The sequence below is a fragment of the Pseudopipra pipra genome, chromosome 7 (genome assembly GCF_036250125.1).
Source record: "Pseudopipra pipra isolate bDixPip1 chromosome 7, bDixPip1.hap1, whole genome shotgun sequence".
NCBI classification, from domain to species: domain Eukaryota; kingdom Metazoa; phylum Chordata; class Aves; order Passeriformes; family Pipridae; genus Pseudopipra; species Pseudopipra pipra.
This window is the reverse complement of record NC_087555.1, coordinates 28,091,656-28,115,078: the sequence shown is the minus strand read 5'-3', so window position 1 is coordinate 28,115,078 and position 23,423 is coordinate 28,091,656. Positions and strand designations below refer to the sequence as shown.

At 47.6% G+C, this 23,423-nt stretch overlaps 3 protein-coding genes and 2 long non-coding RNA genes across 42 annotated transcripts in view; 3 read left to right on the top strand and 2 right to left on the bottom strand.

Moving 5' to 3' along the window:
- The first annotated feature begins 86 nt into the window (after positions 1 to 86).
- NIFK (nucleolar protein interacting with the FHA domain of MKI67) lies at positions 87 to 4,530 on the top strand. The gene is made up of 6 exons (XM_064661396.1): positions 87 to 241; positions 321 to 446; positions 1,140 to 1,248; positions 1,926 to 2,137; positions 2,672 to 2,752; positions 3,950 to 4,530. Exons 1-6 carry the CDS (start codon positions 125 to 127, stop codon positions 4,124 to 4,126), a joined length of 822 nt encoding a protein of 273 aa, XP_064517466.1. The 5' UTR covers positions 87 to 124; the 3' UTR covers positions 4,127 to 4,530.
- A 3,273-nt stretch (positions 4,531 to 7,803) lies between these two features.
- Positions 7,804 to 13,097, top strand: LOC135417357 (uncharacterized). The gene is made up of 3 exons (XR_010432008.1): positions 7,804 to 10,754; positions 11,501 to 11,549; positions 12,285 to 13,097. It is a non-coding gene; the product is annotated as an uncharacterized LOC135417357 (long non-coding RNA).
- Positions 13,098 to 13,564: 467 nt separating this feature from the next.
- On the bottom strand, positions 13,565 to 15,945 carry LOC135417356 (uncharacterized). Of its 2 annotated transcripts, none has more exons than XR_010432007.1 (2): positions 15,660 to 15,945; positions 13,565 to 14,732 (listed from the first exon to the last, which is right to left on the bottom strand). It is a non-coding gene; the product is annotated as an uncharacterized LOC135417356 (long non-coding RNA). The 2 variants fall into 2 exon arrangements; XR_010432006.1 differs by having other exon boundaries at positions 15,699 to 15,945.
- A 58-nt stretch (positions 15,946 to 16,003) lies between these two features.
- LOC135417643 (serine/arginine repetitive matrix protein 1-like) lies at positions 16,004 to 17,341 on the bottom strand. The gene is made up of 2 exons (XM_064662057.1): positions 17,161 to 17,341; positions 16,004 to 16,680 (listed from the first exon to the last, which is right to left on the bottom strand). The coding sequence occupies exons 1-2, from the start codon at positions 17,339 to 17,341 to the stop codon at positions 16,004 to 16,006; spliced, it is 858 nt and encodes a 285-aa protein (XP_064518127.1).
- The window catches only part of CLASP1 (cytoplasmic linker associated protein 1), a 174,313-nt gene continuing 166,969 nt past the window's right edge, over positions 16,080 to 23,423 (top strand). For 27 of the 37 annotated variants that reach the window (XM_064661358.1, XM_064661378.1, XM_064661366.1 and 24 more), the window contains exon 1: positions 16,081 to 16,238. The gene's annotated coding sequence lies outside the window, so the exon portion shown is untranslated. Of the gene's footprint in view, positions 16,239 to 23,423 lie in introns of all 37 variants that reach the window. The other 10 variants (XM_064661379.1, XM_064661380.1, XM_064661381.1 and 7 more) reach the window with 1 other exon arrangement.

The following is a 23,423-nucleotide window of genomic DNA, read 5'->3' as shown; positions in this document are numbered from 1 at the left end:
CGTCTCGGAGCGGCGGGGCCGGGCCGGTCCCGGCGGGGCCGCGCGAGGGCCTCGTTGCTGGGAGACGGCGTCCGGCCGCGCGGCGCCGGCGCGAGGGCAGTGACGCCCTTCCGGCGGAGGCAGCATGGCGGCCACGGCGGCTGAGGCCGTGAAGGCCCCGCCGCTCCTGGCGCTGGAGCCGCGGCTGCAGCGCGAGTTCCAGCAGAAGGTGCAGCGGTCCCGCAACAAGCGGGCGACCAAGGTGAGTGGCGCGGCGCAGCGGGGCGGGGGTGGCGCGGCGGGTCCCTTCCCGGTCTGACGCGGCCGCGCTGTGCCCGCAGGAGGAGCTGACGCCCGGCGTGGTGTTCGTGGGGCACCTCCCGCGGGGCCTCTGCGAGCCGCAGCTCCGCGAGTACTTCGGGCAGTTCGGGACGGTGACGCGGCTCCGGCTCTCCAGGAGTAAGAAGGTGAGTGAGAAACTGCGGCTGCCGCCCGAGCCGGGCCGGGGCGCGGCGGAGCCCTCAAACCCGGTCGCCGGCGGCTGGGCCGGGCGGGCTCTGTAACACCCTGGCTCCCTCCTTGCGCCAGCGGCCGCGCCCGGAGGCTCCTCCGCAGCCCCCTCCGCCCGTGCTACACGTGGGACGCGGCGTTCCCGGCAGCGCCGGGCTCTGCCCCCGACCGAGCACGGGCGGCTCGGCCGCGGCTCCTGCGGCCCATTTTCCGTAAGTAAATTCTCTCCTGTGGGGGATGTTGCCAGAGCGCACCAGTTCGAGAGACGACGCGAAACGTTACGACTCCGCTTTAGGTTTCTTGTTGCTTCGTGTTCAGTTATTCTTCTCGTTTCTGGATTTGCTATCACGTTATGAGGCTGCTGTATAAGCTTCTTAACAACCACAGAACAATAGCCATGAGGGGCAGATGTGTTTTTTAACAAGTATGTGCTGGTGAGCTGTTTATTTCATGTACAAACATGTATTTTACAAATAACGTAATACTAATTTAGGCCTAAACCTGGTGCTTTTTATTATTTCACTGAACTTTTCGAAATTACTTGTGTTTAGTTGGTAAGGGGTTATGACTTTGGAAGAATAAAATAATTTTGATAGAGCTTTTCAGGTACCAAAGCATTGTTTCAGGTCTGTCTCTGTTGTCACTCACAGACTGGAGGCAGCAAGGGCTACGCATTTATAGAGTTTGAGTGTGATGACGTGGCCAAGATTGTTGCAGACACAATGAACAACTACCTGTTTTCCGAAAGACTGCTCAAGTGTAAGTATAAGCTGAAGTGTAAGTCCTCTAATGTGGAAAGGAAATTCAGAGGTATTTCCGTTATTTTTTTTCAGACTGTTCATAGAACCTTAGGGGTTTTTAATGGAGTTTTTTCCCAGAAGTATTTTCTGTGGGACTAAGCCTGCCTTCCTTCTTTTCTTTTCGTCATGTATAAAGAAGATTCTCTGCAGTCCTTTGGTCACCATTGCTGTTTTTTCCTCTGGGCTGATAATGCTCACAGTGTGATTCTGTAACCTGAAATCTCAGGGAATGGTTGGGTTTGCTGTGGAGGCAGCAATTGTGGAAACTCCTTGTTGTTTGTAACCGTTGCAGCTGTTGTCTGTAAGGTCAGACATAAGGGGCTTTTTTGATTACAAGATTAATGAAATCAGTGAGTTTCTCAGATGTGGTGACAGTAACACTTGCTTTGTAAAGGATTATGAGCTGTGTGTTGTTGTAAAACAATTATCTGTGATTTCTCTGGGTGAAACTGAAGTGTTCTTTCCATCCATCCTTCATCAGTTCTCCCGGTGACTGAGTGCTCAGTTACATGTTCTGTGTTGATAAGATGCTGCACCACTGACAGTGTTGTCACAAGGAGTGAGCGGCGTTGTGTGGGTGTGTCTGGGGAGAAGGGGAGCTCTGCCGTGACCTCCTGTCCCGTGTTTGTGGTGCAGGTCAGTTCTTACCTCCTGAAAGGGTCCATGAGGACCTCTTCAAAGGCTGTGACAAAATATTCCGGAAGCCTTCCCAGCCGGCGGTCCGGCGGTACAACAGAATCCGCTCCCTGGTGGAGAAGGCCAGGATGACACAGCGCCTGCTGCGGAAGGAGAGGCTCTTACGGAAGAGGCTGGCTGAAAAGGGGCTTGATTATGACTTCCCAGGATTTGTAAGTTTGGCACCATTTCCATGAGTTTTTTGTGCAAAATGTGTTTCTAGGGCTGTGCTAAATACAAGAAGATCACCTGTCTTGTGTGGAACTGGCAAAAGTCCTGGAGCCTCGGGGAGGTACAAGCAGTTAGACCTTCTGTGGCTTAATACTGGAGTGCAGTTCACTGGAGAGCAGCAGGGGCTTTGCCTGAGCCCTGTGGGAGGCTTTGGCAGGGTGGAGTTTGAAGGCAGGTCCCAAGCCCAGAGCTTCCATCCATAGACCCTGCCCACACTAACCGGGATGTCACTCCTCTGCAGAGGGCTTGGGTCAAGTGCTTGAGTTGTAAGCAATGCTGTATAACATGGTGTGTTTTTAAAATGCACAGGAGCAGCTTTTCTTGTGTTGCTTTGGGTGTTTTTGTTCAAACCAGATCACCTCTGTGTCAGTCAATCTATTTACTGTAACAAAGAAACCTGTGGACTGTTAAGTGACTGTTTGCAACTTCCCACAAGGAAGTTTGTAGTGATCCACCTGATCTGTCTTACTTCCTAGGCTACGCAGGCCCTTTGCAAAGAGAGGAAAAAAGTTAAAACATCCAAGAAATCAAAACTGAACGTTTCTTTGACCAGCCAGGTAAGACGGACTGACTAGTCCTGGTGGTGTCCAGTACCACACTCCGCCGTTCACACCAGGGCAGATGTTTCAAGTCTGCAACTGGCATCTCCATCTTGATATCAAAAACCTTGACATTGTTTGCTTGAGAGGTTTTTGTGCCAGTAGCTCCTTTGAGATATATTAACACTCTTGAACAAGGGAGGGCGGTTGAATCATCTCGGTTCTTTCTCCCGTGGGAGTGTTCAGCAGCAAGGGCTTCTGCTCAGCGTCTTGTAACCAGCAATGCCCATCCCATGGTGCCCCCAGGTAGTGGTGGGTCTGCTGTCAAACTTGGCTGTTCAGCACTCACTCTGCTGGGGACAGGCACCTGTACACCACCTACACCTGTGCTTTAACCTATATGAAATGACCTTGCTGGTATCCTGCTGTTGGTCTGCCCTATGTTACAGTGCCACCCTGTTTTGGTGAAAAGGAAGTTGAATTGTTAACACAGTCTAGTGCAGTGTGTCCCCATTTACATACCGTGCTGTCCCTTCTACCCCCTGCTATTCAGGCATGGTATTTGGTGTTTTGGAAACAAATGGCAGCTAAGAGCAGCATTAGGATGAAAGGGAAATTCAGGTCATCAGGACTGAGATTTGGGATACTGACAGTCTAAAAAGGTCTGTTAAGATTTCATCACTGTTGTGAGTTGGTTTTAGTTTTTTTTTTATTTTGAATGTTGCTGGATATACTTGTAATAATTGGGACATGGCTGATTGTGAGGAATAACTTCTGTCAGCTGAGTTCTGAGGTCTTACTGAGATAACGAAGCTGGGATGTTTCAGCTCTGCTGGGGGCTTGATTGTGGAATTTCGGTATGCCAGTCTCAGATATACTTCCTCCTGTCACCCTGATTCTTTTCCTCTTGGCTTTCATGGTGCTTTGAGTCAGGAGATACAAAGCTTGGAAAGCAAATGTGCATAATGAGTTGTTAGAAAATGTAAATTAATTTACATTTGCCTTTTACATACACTTTTTTGAAGGTGACACTTTTGTCTGAAGAAATAATATCTAAAAAAATAGCTGGTTATAAAAAAAACCCCACAATTTTCCTTAACATGTGTAAATTCTGAAGGAGAGGTGGACTGAGATGCCTTGTGGTACCACAGGAGCAGTGACAACTTTCTCTGGCAGGTGGCTTTGCAGTGAATCATGTTTTTCTGATCTCTTCAGGATCCTACTCCAGTCTGTACTCCTGCAGTGCTCGAGCGCCGGAAAGCTGCTCAGGTGGATGATGATGCAGAGGATGATGAAGTAACTCTCCGACTGCCCCCTGCCAGTGTTAAGAACGCTGTGCAGAGGCCAAAGAAGCAGCCAAGGAAAAGACCGAACCTGAATATACAGAAATAGACTTAAAATTTTAGGGGCTATAGCCATGTTTTCCCTCAACTTAAAAACTGTTGAGGTGGACCTTCTAGTGGTTCTGCTGCCCTGGCTCTGTTCATCCTGACTAGACTGTTTTAGTCTTTCCTAGGCAAGGACTGTTCACAAATCCTCCCCCTCTGCTGTAGCCATCAGAAGACCTATGGCCTTCTCTGCCTTTGAAGATTTTCTTGACTTTGTGCTCACAAGTGCCCGTGCTGTGACATGGCTACAGTCGTGCCGGAACCTTCAGTTAATTTTGTAACTTGACTCTAGCGCTCACTGTTTGGAAAGAAAATGTGAGGCTGTCCATTCAGAGCTTGCTGAGGAAAGCAAATGTATCTTAGATTTATAATTGATGACAGGTTATTAAAAAAAAACCCATTTTTCAACTTGGTTGGCTCTGGTAGTGGTTCTTCTGTTTAACCCACTGTCTGTGTTTCATGTGAGTTCTCACATTTTAGACAAATACAGGGCAAGAGATTTTTTTTTCCCCCCCAGGAGGAAGACATTCTGTGAATTTCATCTCCTGTTTGTGATTAGTCAAGATCTGCCTGTACTGTCCAGGGCAGAAGTAGAATACCACACTGCCTGAGCAAGCCAGTGCCTTTCAGCCCTACTTTCAGCAATGTCTGGGAAACTGCCTTTGCCAGAATATGGAGTGGTTGCAGAGAGCTTGGAAAGGCCTTGGATTAGGAAGATGGGGAGAAGAGACAGAGTCAGATGGCTCAAGTCACTCACACTCAAGATTCCCATTCCTTTCACTGTGCAGGCCAAAGATTGGTGTTTGAGTGTTCCCTGCTGCGGAGGACACAGGGTGACAGAGCTGGTGGCTGGTGGCTCAGCCAGAGTCACGTTCATTCCTCACCCACTTCTGTGAAAGACATTTCACTCTGCAGAGGTCCCAGGTGGCACCTGCTGACATACTGCTTTACCTCGGGGCTGGCCATGCAAAGGTAGCTCCGGGGTTTTGTGTGCCACAGATGTGCTGTTGCCTGGTTCAGAAAATATTCAAGGACCTGCGAAGTGTGGCTGCTTTTAGGAGCACTTCTTGCTGAGCTGTAGAGAGGAGCAAACAGTGACAACTAGCTTAGATAAAGCTGTTCTTAGAGTGAGCCAGGCTCTGAGAAGATGCATCAGTAATCGGAGCAATCTGGGTTCTATTGGCAGTTCTGTTGTCCCTGCAGCAACTTGTCCCTGCATTTTAGTTTCACTGCCTGCATGAAACAAGGGTATCTTCTGCTTCAGGGGGCAATAAGCACATTGCAATATTGCAATAAACATCTGGGTGGGTGAACCAGGAGTGGGAAGGCAGGTTTACACTCAGAGAACTGAGTGTAGCTTTTTGTTCTGCATTAAGATTTATTTTTGTTCCAGCTAGCTTGTCATAGAGCTAATGGCAGATATCCAGTCCTGTTTGAAAAGGCAGTTTGACTGTGAGCTTAGAATTTGGATTTTATTGCAAATCTGAGACCTGTAGAAATTCCAGTTTGGGTTCTCTGGCACCTACTTAGCCATGATCTTTTGTTGTCTGAGATTAAACACTCTCTGCTGCTGTTGGCTGCAGGTCAGGTTTGGCAGAAGGTTTCAGAGGAAAGCCCAGGTGATAATAACTGGCTGCTCAGGTAGGTGGCTGGCACTAATTCCGTGGCTATTTTAAGACTGGAGTCCTGGCAGAGGAGGACAAATCTAAACCATTGGCCTGGCTAATCCTGACCTATCCAGCCTGATCACTTGAATAATTGTGAGGTTGTAATAACATTCTCTTGGTGACTCAAATTAGACCATTCTCCATTGTCACCCTAAACTGTCGAGGAAGCCACTTGGGTGAGTGTGTCTTTATATCAAACACTTGTCACCTTGGGCATGCCAGAGAAATCAGTTTACCAGCCCGCTGGTCATGGACACTCCTTACCTTTTAATAGAGTGTTGCTGTGTACATCTGCAGGCTTTCTTCCCTCTGCATTGTTTGATGTGAAACAGGCAGTGCTTGCACCTCAAATCTGTGGAAAATACACCCTCAGCTAAGATGTGAGATACACGGGATCAGAATAATTGGCAGAAATTGCTTATCTGTTCGTAACTGATGTGCAGCTCTGTAAGAACTTCTAGCTTGACATCATACAGCTGAGAGCAGCAGAAAAAAAAGCAATTTCTTTTAAAATCCACGTTCCTAACTTTGTGTTGGGCAAATAAAGATGGCTGTTGGGTCAGGAAGAACTAGAAATGTGGCTGGACTTTCTCCTGCCGGGAGCTGAATCTCTCGGGCACAGCCTGACACCGGGGGGCAGCATGCCTCAGCTGTGGACTTATGCTGCAGGACAAGGTTTCCCGGGAAATGACGTCCGGCTGTATGAAGAAACCCGTCTTGTCCAGGCAGTTTGGAGTGACTGGCTGCGTTGGTGTGACTCATGTGTCTCTAACAAGGTTTAAGAATATATGAGAAACCTGGTATGGATCTTAATCGAATATGCCCATTTCTGTGGTGCTGCTCCTTCTTAGGCTGTTGAGTTAAAGCTGTTCTTAAGAGAACTTAAGTTTATCTGGAGTAACTTCTCCAGTGCAGTTCCATGTTCACCAAAGCCTGAGCATCCCCCTTCCTATGCTTCCCATTCCAGCCCTTTGGCCTGCATTTTAAACCCAGAGTTGCATTGTTCCTACTTTGCTTTTGTTGCTGTGCTCCTCTCTGTGCCCACTGTTCTGCCCCTGCTGTGTCCACTTGCTGCTCTCTTCTGTGTTTGACTCAGTGGATTCTTTTCATGCCACTTGCAGTGCCAGGGCTATCCTGTCTGGCTGCATGAGCTTCCAAGGGCTTTGGCTTCTGCAGGTCTCTTGGACAGGTTTGTTCCTTTAAGCCAAAACCCTGGCTGCTGCTGACTCTCCATGTTCACATAGCAGTGTGAGCCTTGATGGGAAGACGTTCAAGAAAGCTGTGCTTACAATAAGGTTGCTTCCTGCTGTAATTTTCCTTTCCCTTCCTTTTGTTTGTTCATCTTCCTTCAATTGAGATCAGCTTAGATGGCAGTTCTGAAAAGCAAGGAAACAAAATTCTGTTTTGTTTGAGTAAAGCACAACAATACCCAGGCTACAGCAAGGAACTCTGGGCAGAAGGGCAGCTTTTCTTGGTGATAGGTTCTGTTTTTAGGCTGCCTGTGTTATTAATATACTGCTGTCCAGGGAGATGTACGTAAGCAGAAATTCAGACACCTGATACTTGCCAAACATAGTTTCCATAGCAAGTGGACAGACATGCTGTGTCATGAGTTATGCCTCAGTGCCTGCACTGATTTTATTTTCTCATCTCTGCAGTCGTTTGATCATTCATCTTGGACAAACACAAACCTCCTGGCCACTGATTTTAGGGCAGGCTCTGAGTTGTTTTTACTGGGATGCTAGGAGTGTTGGGGCTGTGGGTTCAAGGCATGACTTGCAAGTTCTCTGCCTTTCAGTAATGAATGACTTTGTGGAGCTGTTTTGCTGAACACTTATGTATGTATTACTATTTTCAAACTTCAAAAACACATGCTAGCCAAGCCTGCTAATTTACACTCAATTTCTCTGTTTTGCAGGAGGGGGAGCTGGTTTTAAGAGTGCTTAGTATTTCCCAGCACATGAAGTACTGGAAGTATAAGAAATATGGGGGTTGGGGAGGGTGGGGGAGAAAAGCAGAATTGGCTGCGAGATAGAGGGGAGAAAGGAATGATGAAGCCGGTGTTCACCTCTCAAGAAAAAGGCACTGGTGTATTGGCAATGTTAGACTGCTCAAAATTAAAGATGCAGTTTTATGTTTCCTTACTTGTTTTGCCTGTCAGATGTGCTGTGGGATGCCCAGGCTGCACAGAGCATAAGGAGTGTGCTGCAACCACGGTCCAAGTGCTGGTGCTTGCTCATGATCAGAGTTGGGGAGCAGAGCAGGCTGGGCAAGTGACACTTGCTCTTGCCAGTATCAAGCCTGTTTGCTTGCATACCTGGCTTTTCAAGAGGCTGCAGCCCTGAGGAACAAGGCTAAAACCTGCCTGCAAATAGCTCATGGTGCAAGGGAGGACTTGGGCATGGCTCTGAGGGGTGACACACTCTCAAGTAACACACCAGCGAGGCAGAGGGTAGCTCTAGCGAATTCCCCCTCTCCCAGCTTTCCCTTTGGAGTGTTGGGATGTTTGGTTTTCACTTTGCTGTGGGATGCAGCTGCCTGGGGTAGGGCTGTGCTGTGTGAGGTGCTTTACACATCCCTGCCCTGGGCAGGGTGTTGCAGGTGAAAGCCGGACATGCAAGTAACAGGAGTAGAGTGAATGTGATCTCCATTATGTGTTTTCCAGGAATACCCATGAGTCCTCTTGGACCAGGCTCCTTCATTGTCCAAGACACTGTTCAAATACATCCTGTTTTCCTGAGTTTACGATCTAACCCCCAAATTCTTGAAATGTTCAACTCTAGGCAGCAATAATCTGCACCTTCTTAGCCAGAGGTATGTTGGGGACCACCCCAAGGTGCTGCTGGAACAGTGGGGAGGCCATTCTGAGCTGCTGCCTGGCATGGCTAATGCAGGCACATCCCTCCCTGCCAAAGGCCAGCAGCTGTCAGAGCAAGCTGAAGAAATGGCTAACTGTGTGAGTGAGAATTCCTAAAGTGAAACACTTTCTCCCATGCAGAGTGCAGCAAGGCCTCTCATCACTTCTCCCACCCAGCATTAATTAAGCATATGGCAGGGGCAGAGATCTTGACTGTCCTGGGAGCCTTGGACTAGTTGTGGCCAGTAATCATGTGGCTCTTCTGTGCTGGCAAAGGATAAACTACACAGAAGCTCCTACATAAATCTTGGCTCTGAATGAGGAAGAAAATACTGGTTTATAATTATCTTCAAATTTGTTGCTGAAAAGACCAGGCAGGGTTGGGAGGATGAACACTGCAGGACTATGAGACAGTAAGGCACTGGGGTCACTTCCTTTCCCTGGTTGCACATTTGACCCTGCACTTGACCCATTACATGGAGCCTAGGGCCTGGCCTGGATTTGAAACTTGTTGTTTTAAAGAACAGGAAGGAGAAAAAAAATCTGGGTTTTATGGTCGTGGTTTTGGAAAGCCCTGTTTTTTTCTGTGCATTTTTCCAGTGCTGACTGAGAGGAGGCTTGGTGAGCAGGTACAGACCTGGAAATCAGGCTGCTTGCTCTGCAGTGTGGCGTTGCTGCCAGTTTCCCACAAGGGCTTGCACAAACCCAGCAAGTTTGCATGTGTGTTGTTTTTTTAAAAAAAAGCAGAAAAGTAAGTTGCTTCTGTCAGGGTGGCTTCGCAAGGCTGAAAGCATTGCACCATTTTGAGAGTGAAGGCAGTACTTTGCCTCTCACTCCTGTACTCAGTTACTGTTTCTCACAGAAGGCAGTCTGCAGTGGGGGGTGAGCAGAGTATGTGCCAGCTGTGCAGCAGCAGCACAGCTACTCTGTTGCCTGTAGCATTTTTATTTCTGTTGATGTGAGAGCTGGAAGGGATCGGGTGTGATTTTCAGGTGCTGGGCTATGTTTGCAGGTCTGCCTGTTACAAGGGCTGGGTTCATCTGCCCGGACACAACGGGCAGAGGAAATGTAAGACAAATCTATAAGGCTTTTCCCTCAGCTATCCCACACAAAGATGTGGTGTTTGCAATTTATGAACTGGACATTGCTTCAAGTGCATTCTATTGAATTGTATCCTGAAAAACAAATTCCAGGTTTGGAGCTGCTGGAGCTTTGGGACTGGTCTGGCCAGAGCTATGCAAGTGCAAGGGACTAGTTTGAGAGTCATCACGGATTCTCCTAAGGCAAACCTGTCTGTTGGTGTAATGTCAGTGCAACCAGATGAATCACAGCCCAAGTTTTTATCCTGAGAACTACTAGCTCAGCTTTTTTTCCCCATCAGCTCATAATTTTACAAGATGAAATCCCACCGTGTTAATATGTAGTATAGAATCAATCAGTTGGTTGTTAAGACTCATTTGGAGTTGGTGATTTGGACAATTGGTTTTGGGTGAGCTGCCAGTGTATGTTTGCTGTGTTGCCATTCAATGTCAACCCTCCCGTTGCATTCTGTAAGAGCTTCCATTAATTTCAGTAGAAATCTGCATTTGGGGTGAAGGGTGACCTAATCTTTAGAAAGGATCTTAATCCACTTAGCCTTTCTTGCAAAGCTCAGCGTTTTTTCCTTGTCAGGAGCAGACTGCATTCCTAACCTTGATGTGTCACTTTCCAGTTGGCTTAATATTTGGGTGAGGATAAAAAGGAAATGTTGTTCAAAGATTAAAAGAACCCATGCTGCTAAGGTATGTGCACGTGTGATATGCAAGTATAAAAAAAAAGAAGATATGAGCATAATTGTGTTTGGGTGGTGGAAACAAGATATAATAACATCAGCAGATGACTATGGAAAACAAGTACAGGAAGAGGTAAATCCATCTGAAACAGTGTAAATGGGAAATTATGAGGGAAGAGGAAATGGGGCTGAAATGTTGTTTAATGTAAATTTAAGTGCAAGACAAAAATAGGACTCTTGTAAGTTTGACCTGTAAACGTCTCTTCCCAGGGGCCTGAGGGCAGCCAGGAAAAATACAGTCTCTGATACAAATACAAGACCTAGTGCCCATGCCTTGGTAAGACCAGAGATCATCTTCTAGGCTACTGCATTAATTCTACTGCAGCTCAGAAATGGTGGAAAATTGTTGCCAGTAGCCTGTGTTTGGCTTTGGGGGGTTTAAGCTCAGGCTCTGGTCACAAAACAAAGAATTCCACAATTAACACTAATTGGTACCTTCCTTGATGTTTTGGTCAGGGAGAATGAACTGTTCCCTGCCTCCCTGGAGGCAGTCACTCCAGGTCAGGGGAAGAGGCCCATGGGGATGTCGCCTGGCTCACAGGACCTTCATGCCAATGGGAAATCTCTAATCAAACCCAAATCACACTTCATGAAGACGACCTGCTTTGTACGTGATGTTTCTCCTTGGGTGGCCAAATGTCTGCAAGAAGTGAACACACGCAGACGTGCCCGTGTGCACACGATGAGCCTTGAAGCCATTTGCTCACATCCCTTTAATCAAAACCTCCTGCTTTTGCATTTTCTTTTCTGTTTGGTGACTGAAGCGCAGCTTCATGTGCCTTCACGTGGGAGTTAAGTGGGTCAGTGGGATGCTTTGTTCGTGGCAGCTCTCACGTGGAAAAAGTCCGATGCAAAACGCTGAGGCTTGGCAGGAAAGTGCCAATTAAAGATAGCGGTGGAGGAGCACATTGTGTGAGCTGAAAGTGCTCAAATCTGGGGCTGTGACAACTGTCATATGCAAAGGAAAGAACGAAGAATTACTAAATTTAATGTTGATCTGAAGTACTGTTTCCCTGTTTCCAGTGTTTGTTCTCACACAGTATGGATGAGGAGTTCATTCCCTGTTTCACAGGTGAGTGGTAGAAGAGATGAGTCACACAAGGAGCCTGTGCCAGAGTGGGATCAACAGCACTCAGAAGCTGTACCTGGGCTTCTCCTTGTGTTGGCCCGTGGTATTTATCTGCCAGCAGCAGTCCAGCCTTCTCCTTAGCACTGCACAAGTCTGTTCAGATGATGTGTTCAGGGGATTTAAGTGCCAGGAGATGGCAAAGGGAGAGATGCAATGCTACATCAAGTCAAGTGAAGCTGTTCTCTTCCTCAGCCATGCAAGTAGTCAAGTTGGGACAGCACATAAAGGAAATGTGGCTTTCTAAGTCTGCATGGTGGTGTGCTAAACTCTAGAGAAGCAACTCAGGGACAGCCAGGTTTTGATGCTGCTGTCCTCTGCTGTCATGGGCAGCTACATCATCATACTGTCATTCTTAAATAAACACATTTCTCCTTGGAGCACTTGGCCCTCAGATTCCTGAGAAGATTTTGTGCAAAAGGGCCCTGAAGAAAGGGGGAAGACAGATCACTCAGCCATAGTCAGTGTTTCTGCTGAAATAGAGCCAGTCCATCCCTCTACTTCCCACTAGTTCTGTTTTATTGATGAGTTTTTGTTTGAAAGAGCAATGTGGGTAATTGAAAGCTAGTCTTACATTTCTTTATTTTAAAAAGCTTTCTGACTTTGATTTGCCCTTACTTAAAAGCTTTCTGTGCCCTTGCTGCAGATGTCCCTAAGTTCATCTTGTGTTTCACCCTGCAGGTGGACTTGTTTAGCACGTGTATAGGCATACACCTGCTCAACAGGCAGGGAACAAAGTACTTTGCAGGTGGACTGATTAGAGAGATACATGCTGCCTCACTGGGAATAGCACCCTCTCAGGAGACAGATGTTCCTACCTTTCTGTTGCACTAGTCTGATTTGGAGATCCGTGTATGAGACAGGTAAGTAAACGGATATCTTTCAGAAATGAGAGTATAGTAAAAAGTATCATTTTTTAGGGATGCTATGTATAAGGGTATTGCCAAATGCCTGCTGTTGAGCCACTGGTACTGAAGGCCTTGTCAAGAAGTCACATGTGATGGTAGCAGCTCCTCCAGTGGTTACTGCTGTTTCCTTCATTTAGAGAGTCCTTTCTGCACCCCAGGATAAATCCCCAAGGACTGGTTAGCAATAGCATAGTTGTTACCTAACAATAACTTTGGGGAATCTGAATTATCCCTGCAGATTGGATTCCATCCAGAAGCTTAGATCTGGTTGCCCTTGGGGTATCCTGATGTGCCTTCATGGTGGGTTTCCACTGAGAGCCATCTCAGGCGATGGATGTGCAGATCTATCATAGGTGTGCTGGAACTAAAGCAGATGGATATCCCTGGGAAAGTCAATGGACTGTGCAGGGTAATCAAGAACCTCATCTGAGTAGAACTGAAGAATACTGAGATTAATGTTAAGAAACCTGAAGGGCAAGAATCAGAACAATGCCTTCACCTCCTTTTTAAAAAATTTGAAGAAAGCTTTCAAGTTACAATATATTTTGGACTTCTTTTTCCAATGAAAATGAGGCTTATGTGATCAGTCTGTCTGTCTGCTCCTATTCAGCTGTCAGGCTAGCCCCCTCCTTTTTCCTTCTCAACATTTAGGGGGGAGGAAAGAATCTCAAGTTTCATGAGAACTGGAAGAGAGAAATAATCATTGCCAGCCTCAGGGGAAGGCAGGAGGGGAGCTCAGGCATGGTATGATCCCTTTGGCAGAAGGCTGCCCTTCGACGTGCATGTGTACACAGCCGTGGATAACCACACACTGTGCTGCCTGTGTCCCCTTGGAGGGGACTGTCACAGGAAGGTAGGGCTGCTGAGAGAACAGGGCAGATTAGAGGGACAAAACCCACAGATCTGTGGGAAACTAAGCATCATTGGTGCTACTGCTCATGGAACAATTTGGTTATCTTAAATATAGGCAGAAACTGTTCTAAAAGTCTTTGCAGGGAGCCAAGGAAACAGTCACTTAATAACAGGAAAAAAAAATCAAAACAGTAGAGCTGATTAGGTGACAAATTTATTTCTGTGCACAGACTTTACCTGTTTTATAATAAAAAGGTGAAGAAAACACATAGAAAAGGACTGTGTCCACAATCTTTTTGTTAATTGCACAGTGAGGAAGCTTTTAAGTTTTGTGCAGTTGTCCCCTAAGTCTTGCAACAAAAAAGAAAATAAAAAACATATTTTCTATGCAAGTGTTATCTAGGAGGGGAGGAAAAAATACTTAAAAACTACACCAGATGTATTTCTCAGCATTTCTTTATGAAGGTTTAGGCTGTTGGTCACTGCCAAACAGTGACCGTAAAATCACCAAAAGTAAGAATCTGTGAAGAAAGGGCAAACATACAATTATATCAGAAGGAATATTAGGAAGTTTCCAAAGTAAATGCCTCTGTATTGCAATACTGAAGAGAAAGAATTCACAGCAAATGTGATACACAATTATTGACTTCTTACTAAAATGAAATTAAATATTGCTTATCGTAATTCAGCTAACTTAGAACTATTCAGTCTTTATCTAATTTTCTTGCTCAAAATGGATTGTGATGGTATTTTGGGAACAGAGGGAACTATCTAGGGTCTGAGAGAACTTTGCCTGTAGTTGTAGCAGATCCAGCTGAAGTGGAAGGATTATTGGTCCTTCATTAATGTACCTGTGACCTCTGTCATCAGCTGCAGTTGGGAGACTGCACAGAATCATAGAATCATAGAATCAGCCGGGTCGGAAGGGACCTCTGAGATCATCAAGTCCGACCCTTGATCCAGTACTGCTGCAGTTGTGCAAATGAGAGCAGGGAAAACAACTGGAGTCCTGGTTGCAGAACTACCAAATGAGGGAGGGAAAGCACTCCGCACAGGGACTGTGCCTCCTCTGGGTGCAGAGCGATGGTAACATGGGGACTGGGAAGCCACAATAGGTGAAGCAGAGCTGTGGGCAGTGCTTAGCCAGTTAGGGCTCTCAGGAGATTAGCTACTGCCTGGGGGTGAGAACCATGGTAATTTCTAAAGCTGGTTTGTAATCACCTGCTTTCAGTTTACCCAGAGCTGGCATCCTTTTAAGCACTAATATCCCCAGCTTTCTCTTGACATCTGTGCAGCCTTTTCCAGAACTTACATGCAGCCTGTGCCGATGGCTTCGCTCAAAGCAGCAGTTTATGTATTGCTCTCGAACCTGAGGGAGGAAAGGAACAAATTACAAAATCTAGGATTATTTGGAGAGGGCTTGCCAAAAACAATTTCTGTGCCGAAATTGTGAGCCAAGGAGAAGAGCATTATTATTTCAAGAAGTTGTGAATGAAAATGAACCATTTGTTCCACATACAGCTCTCCCCTATGAACTGTTTTAATGGCTCAGACTACAGGCTTGTTAGGAACCACAATGTCACCTGGGGAGGTCAGCTGCAGAGGACGAGCACAGTGGTGGTTCAAGGGGAGATGGAGGTTCATTCCCTACAATACCATGAAAGCAGCAGTCATGAGCCCAGGCAGGAAGATTGTCAAACGTGTCTTGGCAAAGAACCTCTGCACAGGGCATTTGTTTCCCATTCTCACCTCAGTTACATAGTGGTGGCACTGCAACTCATTCCATGTAGGAGAAAGATTTAGTTGCTTTTAAATACAGCTTTTTAACTAAGGCTGCACAAAGCAGAGACATGTGGAGCTCCTGGAGCATCCAGAGGGTCCAGTGGAGAGCAACAAATGTGATTAAGGGACTAGAGCATCTCTCTTATGAGGAAAGGCTGAGAGTTGGGCCTCTTCAGCCTTGAGAAGTCTGAGAGGGGACCTCATCAATGTGTATCTAAAGTGGGAGGCAGTTTCAAGAGGATGGATCAGGTTCTACTTGGGGATGCCGAGGAATGGGACAAGAGGCAACAGGGAGAAACTGATGCACAGCGAATTCCACCTGATTATGAGGAAGAACTTCTCTATCGTGTGAGTGACTGTGCACTGGTACAGACTGCCCAGAGAGGCTGTGGAGTCTCTCTCACTGGAGACATTCCAGAGCCGTCTGGATGCAATCCTGGATGCCATGTGCTCTGGGATCACCCTGCTCGAGCAGGGAGGTTGGGCCAGATGACCCCCTGTGGTCCCTTCCAACCCGCCGCATTCGATGATTCTGTGGAACAGTTTCCCTCACTGGGGATCACTAGAGGATGGCAGTGCCCTGGTACGCAGCCGCGCGGCAGCGCTGAGACCTCACGCTATCGCCAATTCTTTGCAAAGCATTTGAGCTTCTCGGCGGTCGGACCCAGGAGCCAGGGGCACGGCACTGCCTGGAGCCGCCCTCGGGGGCCGATCAGGCGGGACGGAGCTCTGGCACTCCCGGGAACACGCGTCCCCGCGCCCCCCGGTCCCGGCGCTGCCGCCGGGCGGTATCTCCATGGCGACCGGGCGCGCGCGGTAACGGCCCACCCCCGCGCATGCGCAGGTCGCGCGCTGACCTCACCGCGGCACCGGGGCCCGCAGGGCGGCGCCGCGCCGGCGCGCGGGGCGGGGCGGGGCGGGCGCGGGCGGCGCGTGCGCGGTGGGCCCCCTATTCTTCCCGTGGCGAACGGGGCGCGCGCGCGGCCATGGAGCGGAGCGGGCGCCGCCGCCGCCGGCTCTGAGCGGAGGGAGCGACAGCGGGAGCGACGGACGGCGACAGCGGGACAGCCTCCGCCCGGCCCGCGCCCCGCAGGTACCGCCCGCGCCCGCGTCGCGCCGGCCCGCGGGGGGAAGCGCGGCCGCGGGCGCTTTGTGTGCGGTGCCGCCGCCGGGTGACCGCGGGATGCGCGGGGCGGGGCCGGCCCGCCCGCGGCACCGTGCGGGAGCAGCGCGGGGCCGGCTCTCCCGGCGAGGGCAGGACAGGGCGGTTCGGCGGGACCGGCGGTGCGGGGGCTGCCGGGCCCTGCGCGGGGCCGCCCAGCACCGGCAGGGCCGGGGGTCTCCGGGGAGGGTCCCTCGGGAACGGACAGCTGGGCGAGGGGAGGGAGGCGCGGCCGTGCTGATCTCGCCGAGCGGCGCCGGGCTCTGCCGACGCTTGGGGCTGCTGTGCCTCCAGCAGCATCCTGTGGGTTGGGTGGGCTCGGCCCTGGAGCTTGGCCCCTTTGTGCACGTGCCGTGCTCTGCTTCGTTCGTTTCTGGGAGCGTTTTTAATGGGAATTGGGCGAGGACTGTGAGTTTGTGCGTGTGCGAAGAGGTGGCTTCATCGTTAGGCAGATCCTGCAGAAACGCTTCAGAGAGCTACTCGGTCTGAGTAAATACAATGTTATGCATGTTGCAGGCCTGTGTGGGCTCTGATTAAGGTATTTTTAATGTTATATGTCTAAAGATATCTGCGAGGAAGGGGAAGGCTGGTCCCTTCCCCAACCCCTTGCACAGCCACTTGAGAAGGGTGTGGGAAACTGAGGTAGGATGACAGCCTCGGGGTTGTATGGGAAGCCTGTGCTGGAGTAGCGCAGAGGCTTCCCAGATGTGAGGGTTGTTCTGAGCACTGGATTCTCTGTCCCTTGTGGACTTATTTCATAAGTCAGTGTTTAGTAGAGGAGACAAGGGTTAAGTAAAGAAGTATGTGCCAAGCCAGTGTTGATAAAGCAGGGATGTGGTCTCCAGCCCAGTACTTGTGCCAGCATCAGAGGCAAATTTGTCATAGCCCAATTTGCTGCTGAACACTGCAGCTCGTTTCTCTGCATCTTTTGAGCAGTTGTATCTCTGTCGCACGCTCCTCTTGGTGCCACCTGGGTGCTGTTGAAGACAAACCAAACTATTTTCGCTTGATACCTGGAGACACAGATCCACCATTTAGCTCAGCAGAGCTCAGATTAGTTCTTGGGAAGGTGTTGGAAGTGCAGGTGTTTGCTTCTGTCTGGGATTCTGAATCGGATTTAAGAGGTTTGCAGCTGTAGAGGGGATATATTTGAGAACTCACAATAGAGATGAGCTTTCTCTAGAGCAAAGGACTACACTCAAGTGCAGGATAGAACTGCAGTACTGTCATATTCAGGGTCTCCCTTATCATGGCAACATTGCTCACTGTGTGGAACAAGCCTTTGTTCTGCGGTCCTGGGCTTGGCAAAGTCCAGCCTTTGCTTGTTTTCTCTATTGAACCCTGTCAGTGGGACTGAAGCCTGGAAGTTACAAGAGGGACAGAGGAATGACATGTCACCATGGGTGATCCTCTCTGTGTTTCTTAATTTTTAATTATTGCTTAATTTTTTTTTTAAATTGCTGCCAACATAGGTTTGTTGTTTTTTCTTGCACTGATGCCTGCAACATTCCCGTGAAGTCCTTAGAATTGATCAAACAGCTTCAAAAGTTTCTGTTTCAAGAAGAAAAATGCCATGAAGTTATACACTTTGGCCTTGCTTCACTTGGCTGATAACATGAAGTGTTAAAAGTGAGAGAGCAGCATGCTTGGGAGATGGACATGTTTCTCTAGTTCACGTGACATTCCCTAGAAGGACAATTGCAGAGAATGCCTACGAGAGAATGAGCTGGTCCTCCAGTCATCTTTGAAGTTCTGTAGGAATGTTAAATTTATGCTACAACTTAAGTGTTAAGAAAATTGTATATTTAAACAGCAAAACTCAAACGATTTATCTGTTTCTCCTATGTGTTAGTCAGTCTTTCTCTGTCCATCGGGCAGTTTGTTCAGGGCTGTTGGTTATTAAAAGATGAGAGCTGACAGCAAGTCTGGACACTTGTGTAATGATTTACGACATTACAGTGGAGGATGAGGACAAGATCTCCTCAACAACCTTTGTATCGAGGCAGGTCAGAAGAAGTTTCAAGAGGCTGGAAGTGAAATGTTCAGATGGATAAAGTAGTGACTTTCCCCGCATGTACCTTTCCACTTCAGTGTTCCTGCAGGTTTTTGTGAGAGGTGGCTTTGAAGTGTGTGGACTGCCATTACAGGTCCCTTCTGGCCTCAGATGACTTTGGATCAGGCTCATGTGTCACCCTGAGCCTCTCATTATCTCAGGCCCTGCCTAGACTAGGGATGGAAATGTTGTTGGTGTGCCTCTGGATCGAGCTTGCTGCTGTTAACGCCTCCTTGGCTGGCAGTTGTGATTGAAGCTTCCTCCTGGATTCTGACAGTGCCAGCGCACCTTCCAGCAGCCTTTGCCAGTGCATAAGAGAAAATACTGGCAAGTGTATAAAGGTCCCTCACCTGAGTGAATAAAATAGACTGTTCTTGTCTATTAATTTCTTCAGACTGTGACTTTAGTAAATTATAAGCAGTCTGACTGAGGGAAGGTGTTTGCTTCTTTCCTTGATAAAGGGTTGGTGTTGTGTCAGTGTTGTGCAGAACAGCATAAACTTTACCCCACTGTTTAATGGCATCCATTTCATGTTGCTCTTTGCTCAGTTGCTTCATTTTCATCACCCTGTACAGTGTTGAAGTTTGCATTATGTGTTTCTTTCAAGCTCACTCAGTGCTTTGGATATTGTCCATTGGACCAACCTGTTACCAGTTCTCAAAGCTGTCTGAAAGCCTGATGTGAGCTAGTTATGAGCTTTGCACTGCGGGATACTGAGGAGCTAAACAAATACACGTTCTTTGGCATTCTGCACTGCACTGGTGTCTGGCTCTGTCACACACGTGAGAGCTCACTTTCTCCTCTCTTTGGCAGCACTAGCATTCTTACACCAAAACCCCAAATAAACTGCATGGAGTTGTAACTGTTAAACTTACAGGAGGGCAACAAATGGATTTTGTGGTCTGAGAGGCTGCTGGTGCTCCCCAAGAGATTTAATCTCAGCTTTGTGTTTGAGTTCATCTGGTTTCCTGTTCTGTTCCTTAACCAAATCTCTGCATGTCTGGCTCTGCAAGGAGGGAGATGTCCATTCTGCATCTAAAAACAAGGATGCCAAATAGGAGCCACAAAATTAATTGTTAGAAGAGCGTCATCATCATTAGTTTATTGGAAGTGAGTGGGCAGATTTAAAATCCTCTAATTTGTTTCCACCACCAGCGAGTTAATAGACTAAACAGCCTAACCAGGCCAGTCCCTGGTGCAGTGTGTCTGTACTTCAGGTTTAAGCTATGGCCCTTTATTTTCACTTTGATTGTAGATGCTTTAGGTTCCAAGGTATTTCAGAAAGCCAAATTGAACCAATAATGATTTGAGGCAAAGTTCTGATCAAAACAGGGTCAGATTCTGACCTATGTTTCAAAGTGATGCTGAGCAGAAGGGAGGAATTGCAGGTGTGTGTCTCTGCCTTTTACGTGCAGGTGGTTTTATTGCCCAGAAGTCTCTTCACTGCCACTAGAGGTTCAGCCCAGTTCATGATATTGTCAAACAAAAACCGCTTCTGCTCCTCCTTGTCCTGTGCTCCCTCCACCCGTTTTATAAATCTGGAAGTGCTGTTGTGGCTTTCTGCACTCCCTTTGCAACTTGTGTTGAGGGATTTCTTTGGCTGTCCACTTATGTGTGGTTGTAAATGCCAGGCTGAATAGAATCTGATTCTGCCTGAATGTAGAGAGTAACCCTCCTTCCCCTCCCTGGAGCTGAACTGGTTCTGGGTTCTGTTTTCTGCTGGGCCCTGTCAGCAGTTGAAATCCTGCTGCTGCTGAGAGTTCTCTCTCCTTGCCCAAGAGTTTCCGTGGCAGCCCTGCAGAACAGGGGTAGGCAAAGACCCCTATTTTGCCATGCAAACAAATTTGAGTCATGGAAGAGAGATGGGCATTAGCTGGGAAGCCTGAAGAGAGACAAAGAAAATAAACTTTTTCCAAAACTGTTGACTTGCAAACTGCTGCTGTTGTGTCCCACAGCCAGTGTCCCTTGAGGGCTTGCACCCAGGGTATGATCTTGTGTGTTATTTTGCCATTCCAACCTGTCATTTTACTGTTAGCACTTGTCTCTCAAGTACTTCCTTCCGGGGTAATTCTGGCTTGGACTTGTATTTGAAAACTTACTTCTGTGTCACCAGGCAGTTATATAGGGAAAACAAGGTCCTGGAGGACTGGAGTAGAGAATTTATATTGAACTCACTGCTCTCTTTAAAATTCAGTTATCCTGATCTTTACCAGCATGTGGTGGTAGTATTTCCCCAAGGTGTTATCTCACCCTCAGTTCCCACTGCAGACTTGCTTTGCAGTGGCTCTGGAGAAGGCACTGAATTTCTACCCTATTCCTGCCTGTAAAATAGGAGCTTCTTGGTATTCTACCACTTTTCTCTTCAACTGATGTACAGGAAGAGATGCTTTCTATCTCAGGACTGGCTAAATTAGTGATCTTAGCCTAAGGAACTTCATCGCTTGCAGTGCAAACAGAGATTAGAAGATTCAGATGTGAGCTGTGAAGCTCCTTGTTCTGCTGGCAGACTTGCAAGTGATGGGTCACTCTGCTCTAGTTCTCAGTAGTGTTCTACTTCCAAACCTTGCTAAGCATTTTACCCACAGGAGGTTACAAGTGAAAGTCTCTTCCTTCCCTTCCCATATTTTCTCAGATGAGCCAGTATTGCTGCTGGATTGTGGAGGAGAGGGTTAGGATGTCACTCTGGAAAATTTTGTCCTGCACTCCTAGTTTCAGTAAAAGGGGGGCTGGATGCCTTTTCCATTCTTGTGGAATGCATCACTACAGCCCCTCAGGGAACCTTGTGCGCTCTTGGCTCGGACACCTTGCAGAGCCGAGCTGGAAGTCGGAAGCTGTAGAGAGCCAGTGCTGTGTAATTTGTGGGCCACGGGCCCTCAGTGTCAGAGCTGCAGTCTGTAGGCTCTAAGGTTAGATCTCTAGAGTGAGGGAGAGGTAGGATATTTTTGTGCATATAAACCCCAAACTTGAGCACTATAACAGAATCAAGTGTCATGATGATAGTTGTGTGTGTTGCCCCACTGCCACCGGTCCATTGCCCCTAATTAATTGCTTGTAGTATGTTGTCTTGGAACACTGAACTGAGATGCCTGCAAGAGGGAGTCCACACAGAGCAGTTCCTGACATTATAGGATTTTGAGCTCATTTCAGCACTCAAACTGTTAAAAAGGAAGAAGCCCTTGAAAGCTCATTCTAGACTTGTCCTTGGTCTCAGACAAAGTTAAAACCAATTTCAGAGAGGGGTTGTATTAAGGAAACAAAAGATGCTAAACCACATCTAATTTTCTACCCTTACTCTGGAAGGGTCACTCCTACTCTGCAAAGTGGTTTCATTAGTGTGGGGTATTGGAGTCACATTGAGATGACCTGCAAGCCATTTTGTTTTGCTGCAGCTTCATTACTGAGGAGATTTTTTTTGAAGATTATTGCCTTTCTGAAATTGGTATCTGTGTGTGAGGTGTTCAGTTACTGAGGCAGCAGTGTAAACTTTTAGTGGAGGCATAAGAATTCCAGTTATCTGAAGCTTATCTCTCATCTTACCCAGGGTAGGTAATACAACTTTCACAGCTAGCATCTGGCCAAGAAGGATTGTGTGGGGGCTAGAAGGCCACAGTTAGCTTAAGCCCTGGAAATCTTTCAGCTGTCATTCTGAAAATCTGCCTCAGTTTTCCTGATGGCAGTGGAGTTGTAGCTCGGTTACTGTCTGTACTTGTGCACATGAACCCCTTAATAGACTCCAGGCAAGTTTGAAGACCAGCTAGTATTTAGCAGAGTCCTAGCAAGGCTTCAGCCAGACATGGCTCTTCTGAGGATGAACTGCCTGCAGCAGTAGAGAGTTTTGCAAACAATGCCTTGGTGTGGCAGGTGCTGTGGGAAGAGAAAGAAACCCTCCTTTCAAGACCTTCCCGAGAAGAAACTGCATTCACATAGGCAGTGCTTTGCTTATCAGCAAGGTTGTGCTGCAAAGTTGTGGTACTTTGAGGACAGTTAAAAGTTACTGTGGAAGGAGTCTCTGCATCAAGTGCCTGCAGAGACACTTGGTACATCGAGATAAGCAAGGGGCTGTCCCGCCAGCTAATTAGGAAAGCATGAGTTGTCAGTCTGGAAATCTAAGATACCATCTTTGCATTAGGAGAAGGCTCAAATACAAGGCAACACTAATTACTGATTTAAAACAATCACAGTGGTTGTGCAATATTCCCTGGTACTAAAGAAACATTATTACCTACTTATGGGGACAGGTGAACAATGGGGAGGGCCCAGCTGTCACTTGGTCGGTGGGTGTTTCTGCAAACTCCCTTCCTCCAGATGGTTGCTCTCTTCTTCAAGTAGGACACTTGATGTGGTACTTGTCACCTGGTTCTCTCAGAGGGTTTGAACAAGTAAGAATACTTTGAGCTTGGAAACTGTCAAAACAGCTGCTTTGTTCACTGCTACTTGCACACTGAGGGGAGAGTAGGTTTGATTGAGTGCTTGGTGATTGTCATACTTTGTAAATCCCTGACACCAAATCCCCTCTGGGCAGGGCATAGCTGTGCCTGTTGAAGCAAAAATAGAGGAGTGTAGAGAGGGCTGAGAGCTTCCATCCTTCCTGCAGAGCTGCAGTTTGGCACTTCCTTGCTGATGAGACTTCCTCTTAGTCTTTGCAGCATATGATTTCTAGGTGCTGTTCTGATAGCTCTGAACTTCTTGCCCAAGGGGGCTTGGGTGGCAAACACATTAGTTATGTATTTATACTGCCCACCTGTCAGTAGTGGTGAGCTACTACAGCTTTGATGCCTGGTAGTTTTTATACTTGAAAAAAAACTGCTGCAGTTGGCTAGGGTGGAGATCTCTTGGAGGAGGAGTTCTTTGTTGTGGAAAGTCAAGGTTCAAGGAAATATCTGTCTAATATACCTTGAACTAATTTTAAAGTGAAGTGACTATGCAATTAGGTCCTGAGACCGGTGAAAAAGAAGGCTTGTTGGTACAATTGCGTTGCCGTGTTATTTCAAAAGCTGCTGGGCCACAGCTAACCACGTATACACACAAAAAGACACCAAAGAAGTGTGGTCACGTTTAGAAGT

Coding starts and splice junctions, on each gene's coding strand:
- NIFK (XM_064661396.1), top strand. CDS start 125: ATGGCGGCCACGGCGGCTGAGGCCGTGAAGGCCCCGCCGCTCCTGGCG. Junction 1,249..1,925: donor TTCCGAAAGACTGCTCAAGT/GTAAGTATAAGC, acceptor TTTGTGGTGCAG/GTCAGTTCTTACCTCCTGAA. Junction 2,138..2,671: donor ATTATGACTTCCCAGGATTT/GTAAGTTTGGCA, acceptor CTTACTTCCTAG/GCTACGCAGGCCCTTTGCAA.
- LOC135417643 (XM_064662057.1), bottom strand. CDS start 17,341: ATGGTGGATCTGTGTCTCCAGGTATCAAGCGAAAATAGTTTGGTTTGT. Junction 16,681..17,160: donor TGCCTCTGATGCTGGCACAA/GTACTGGGCTGG, acceptor AAACGCTCCCAG/AAACGAACGAAGCAGAGCAC.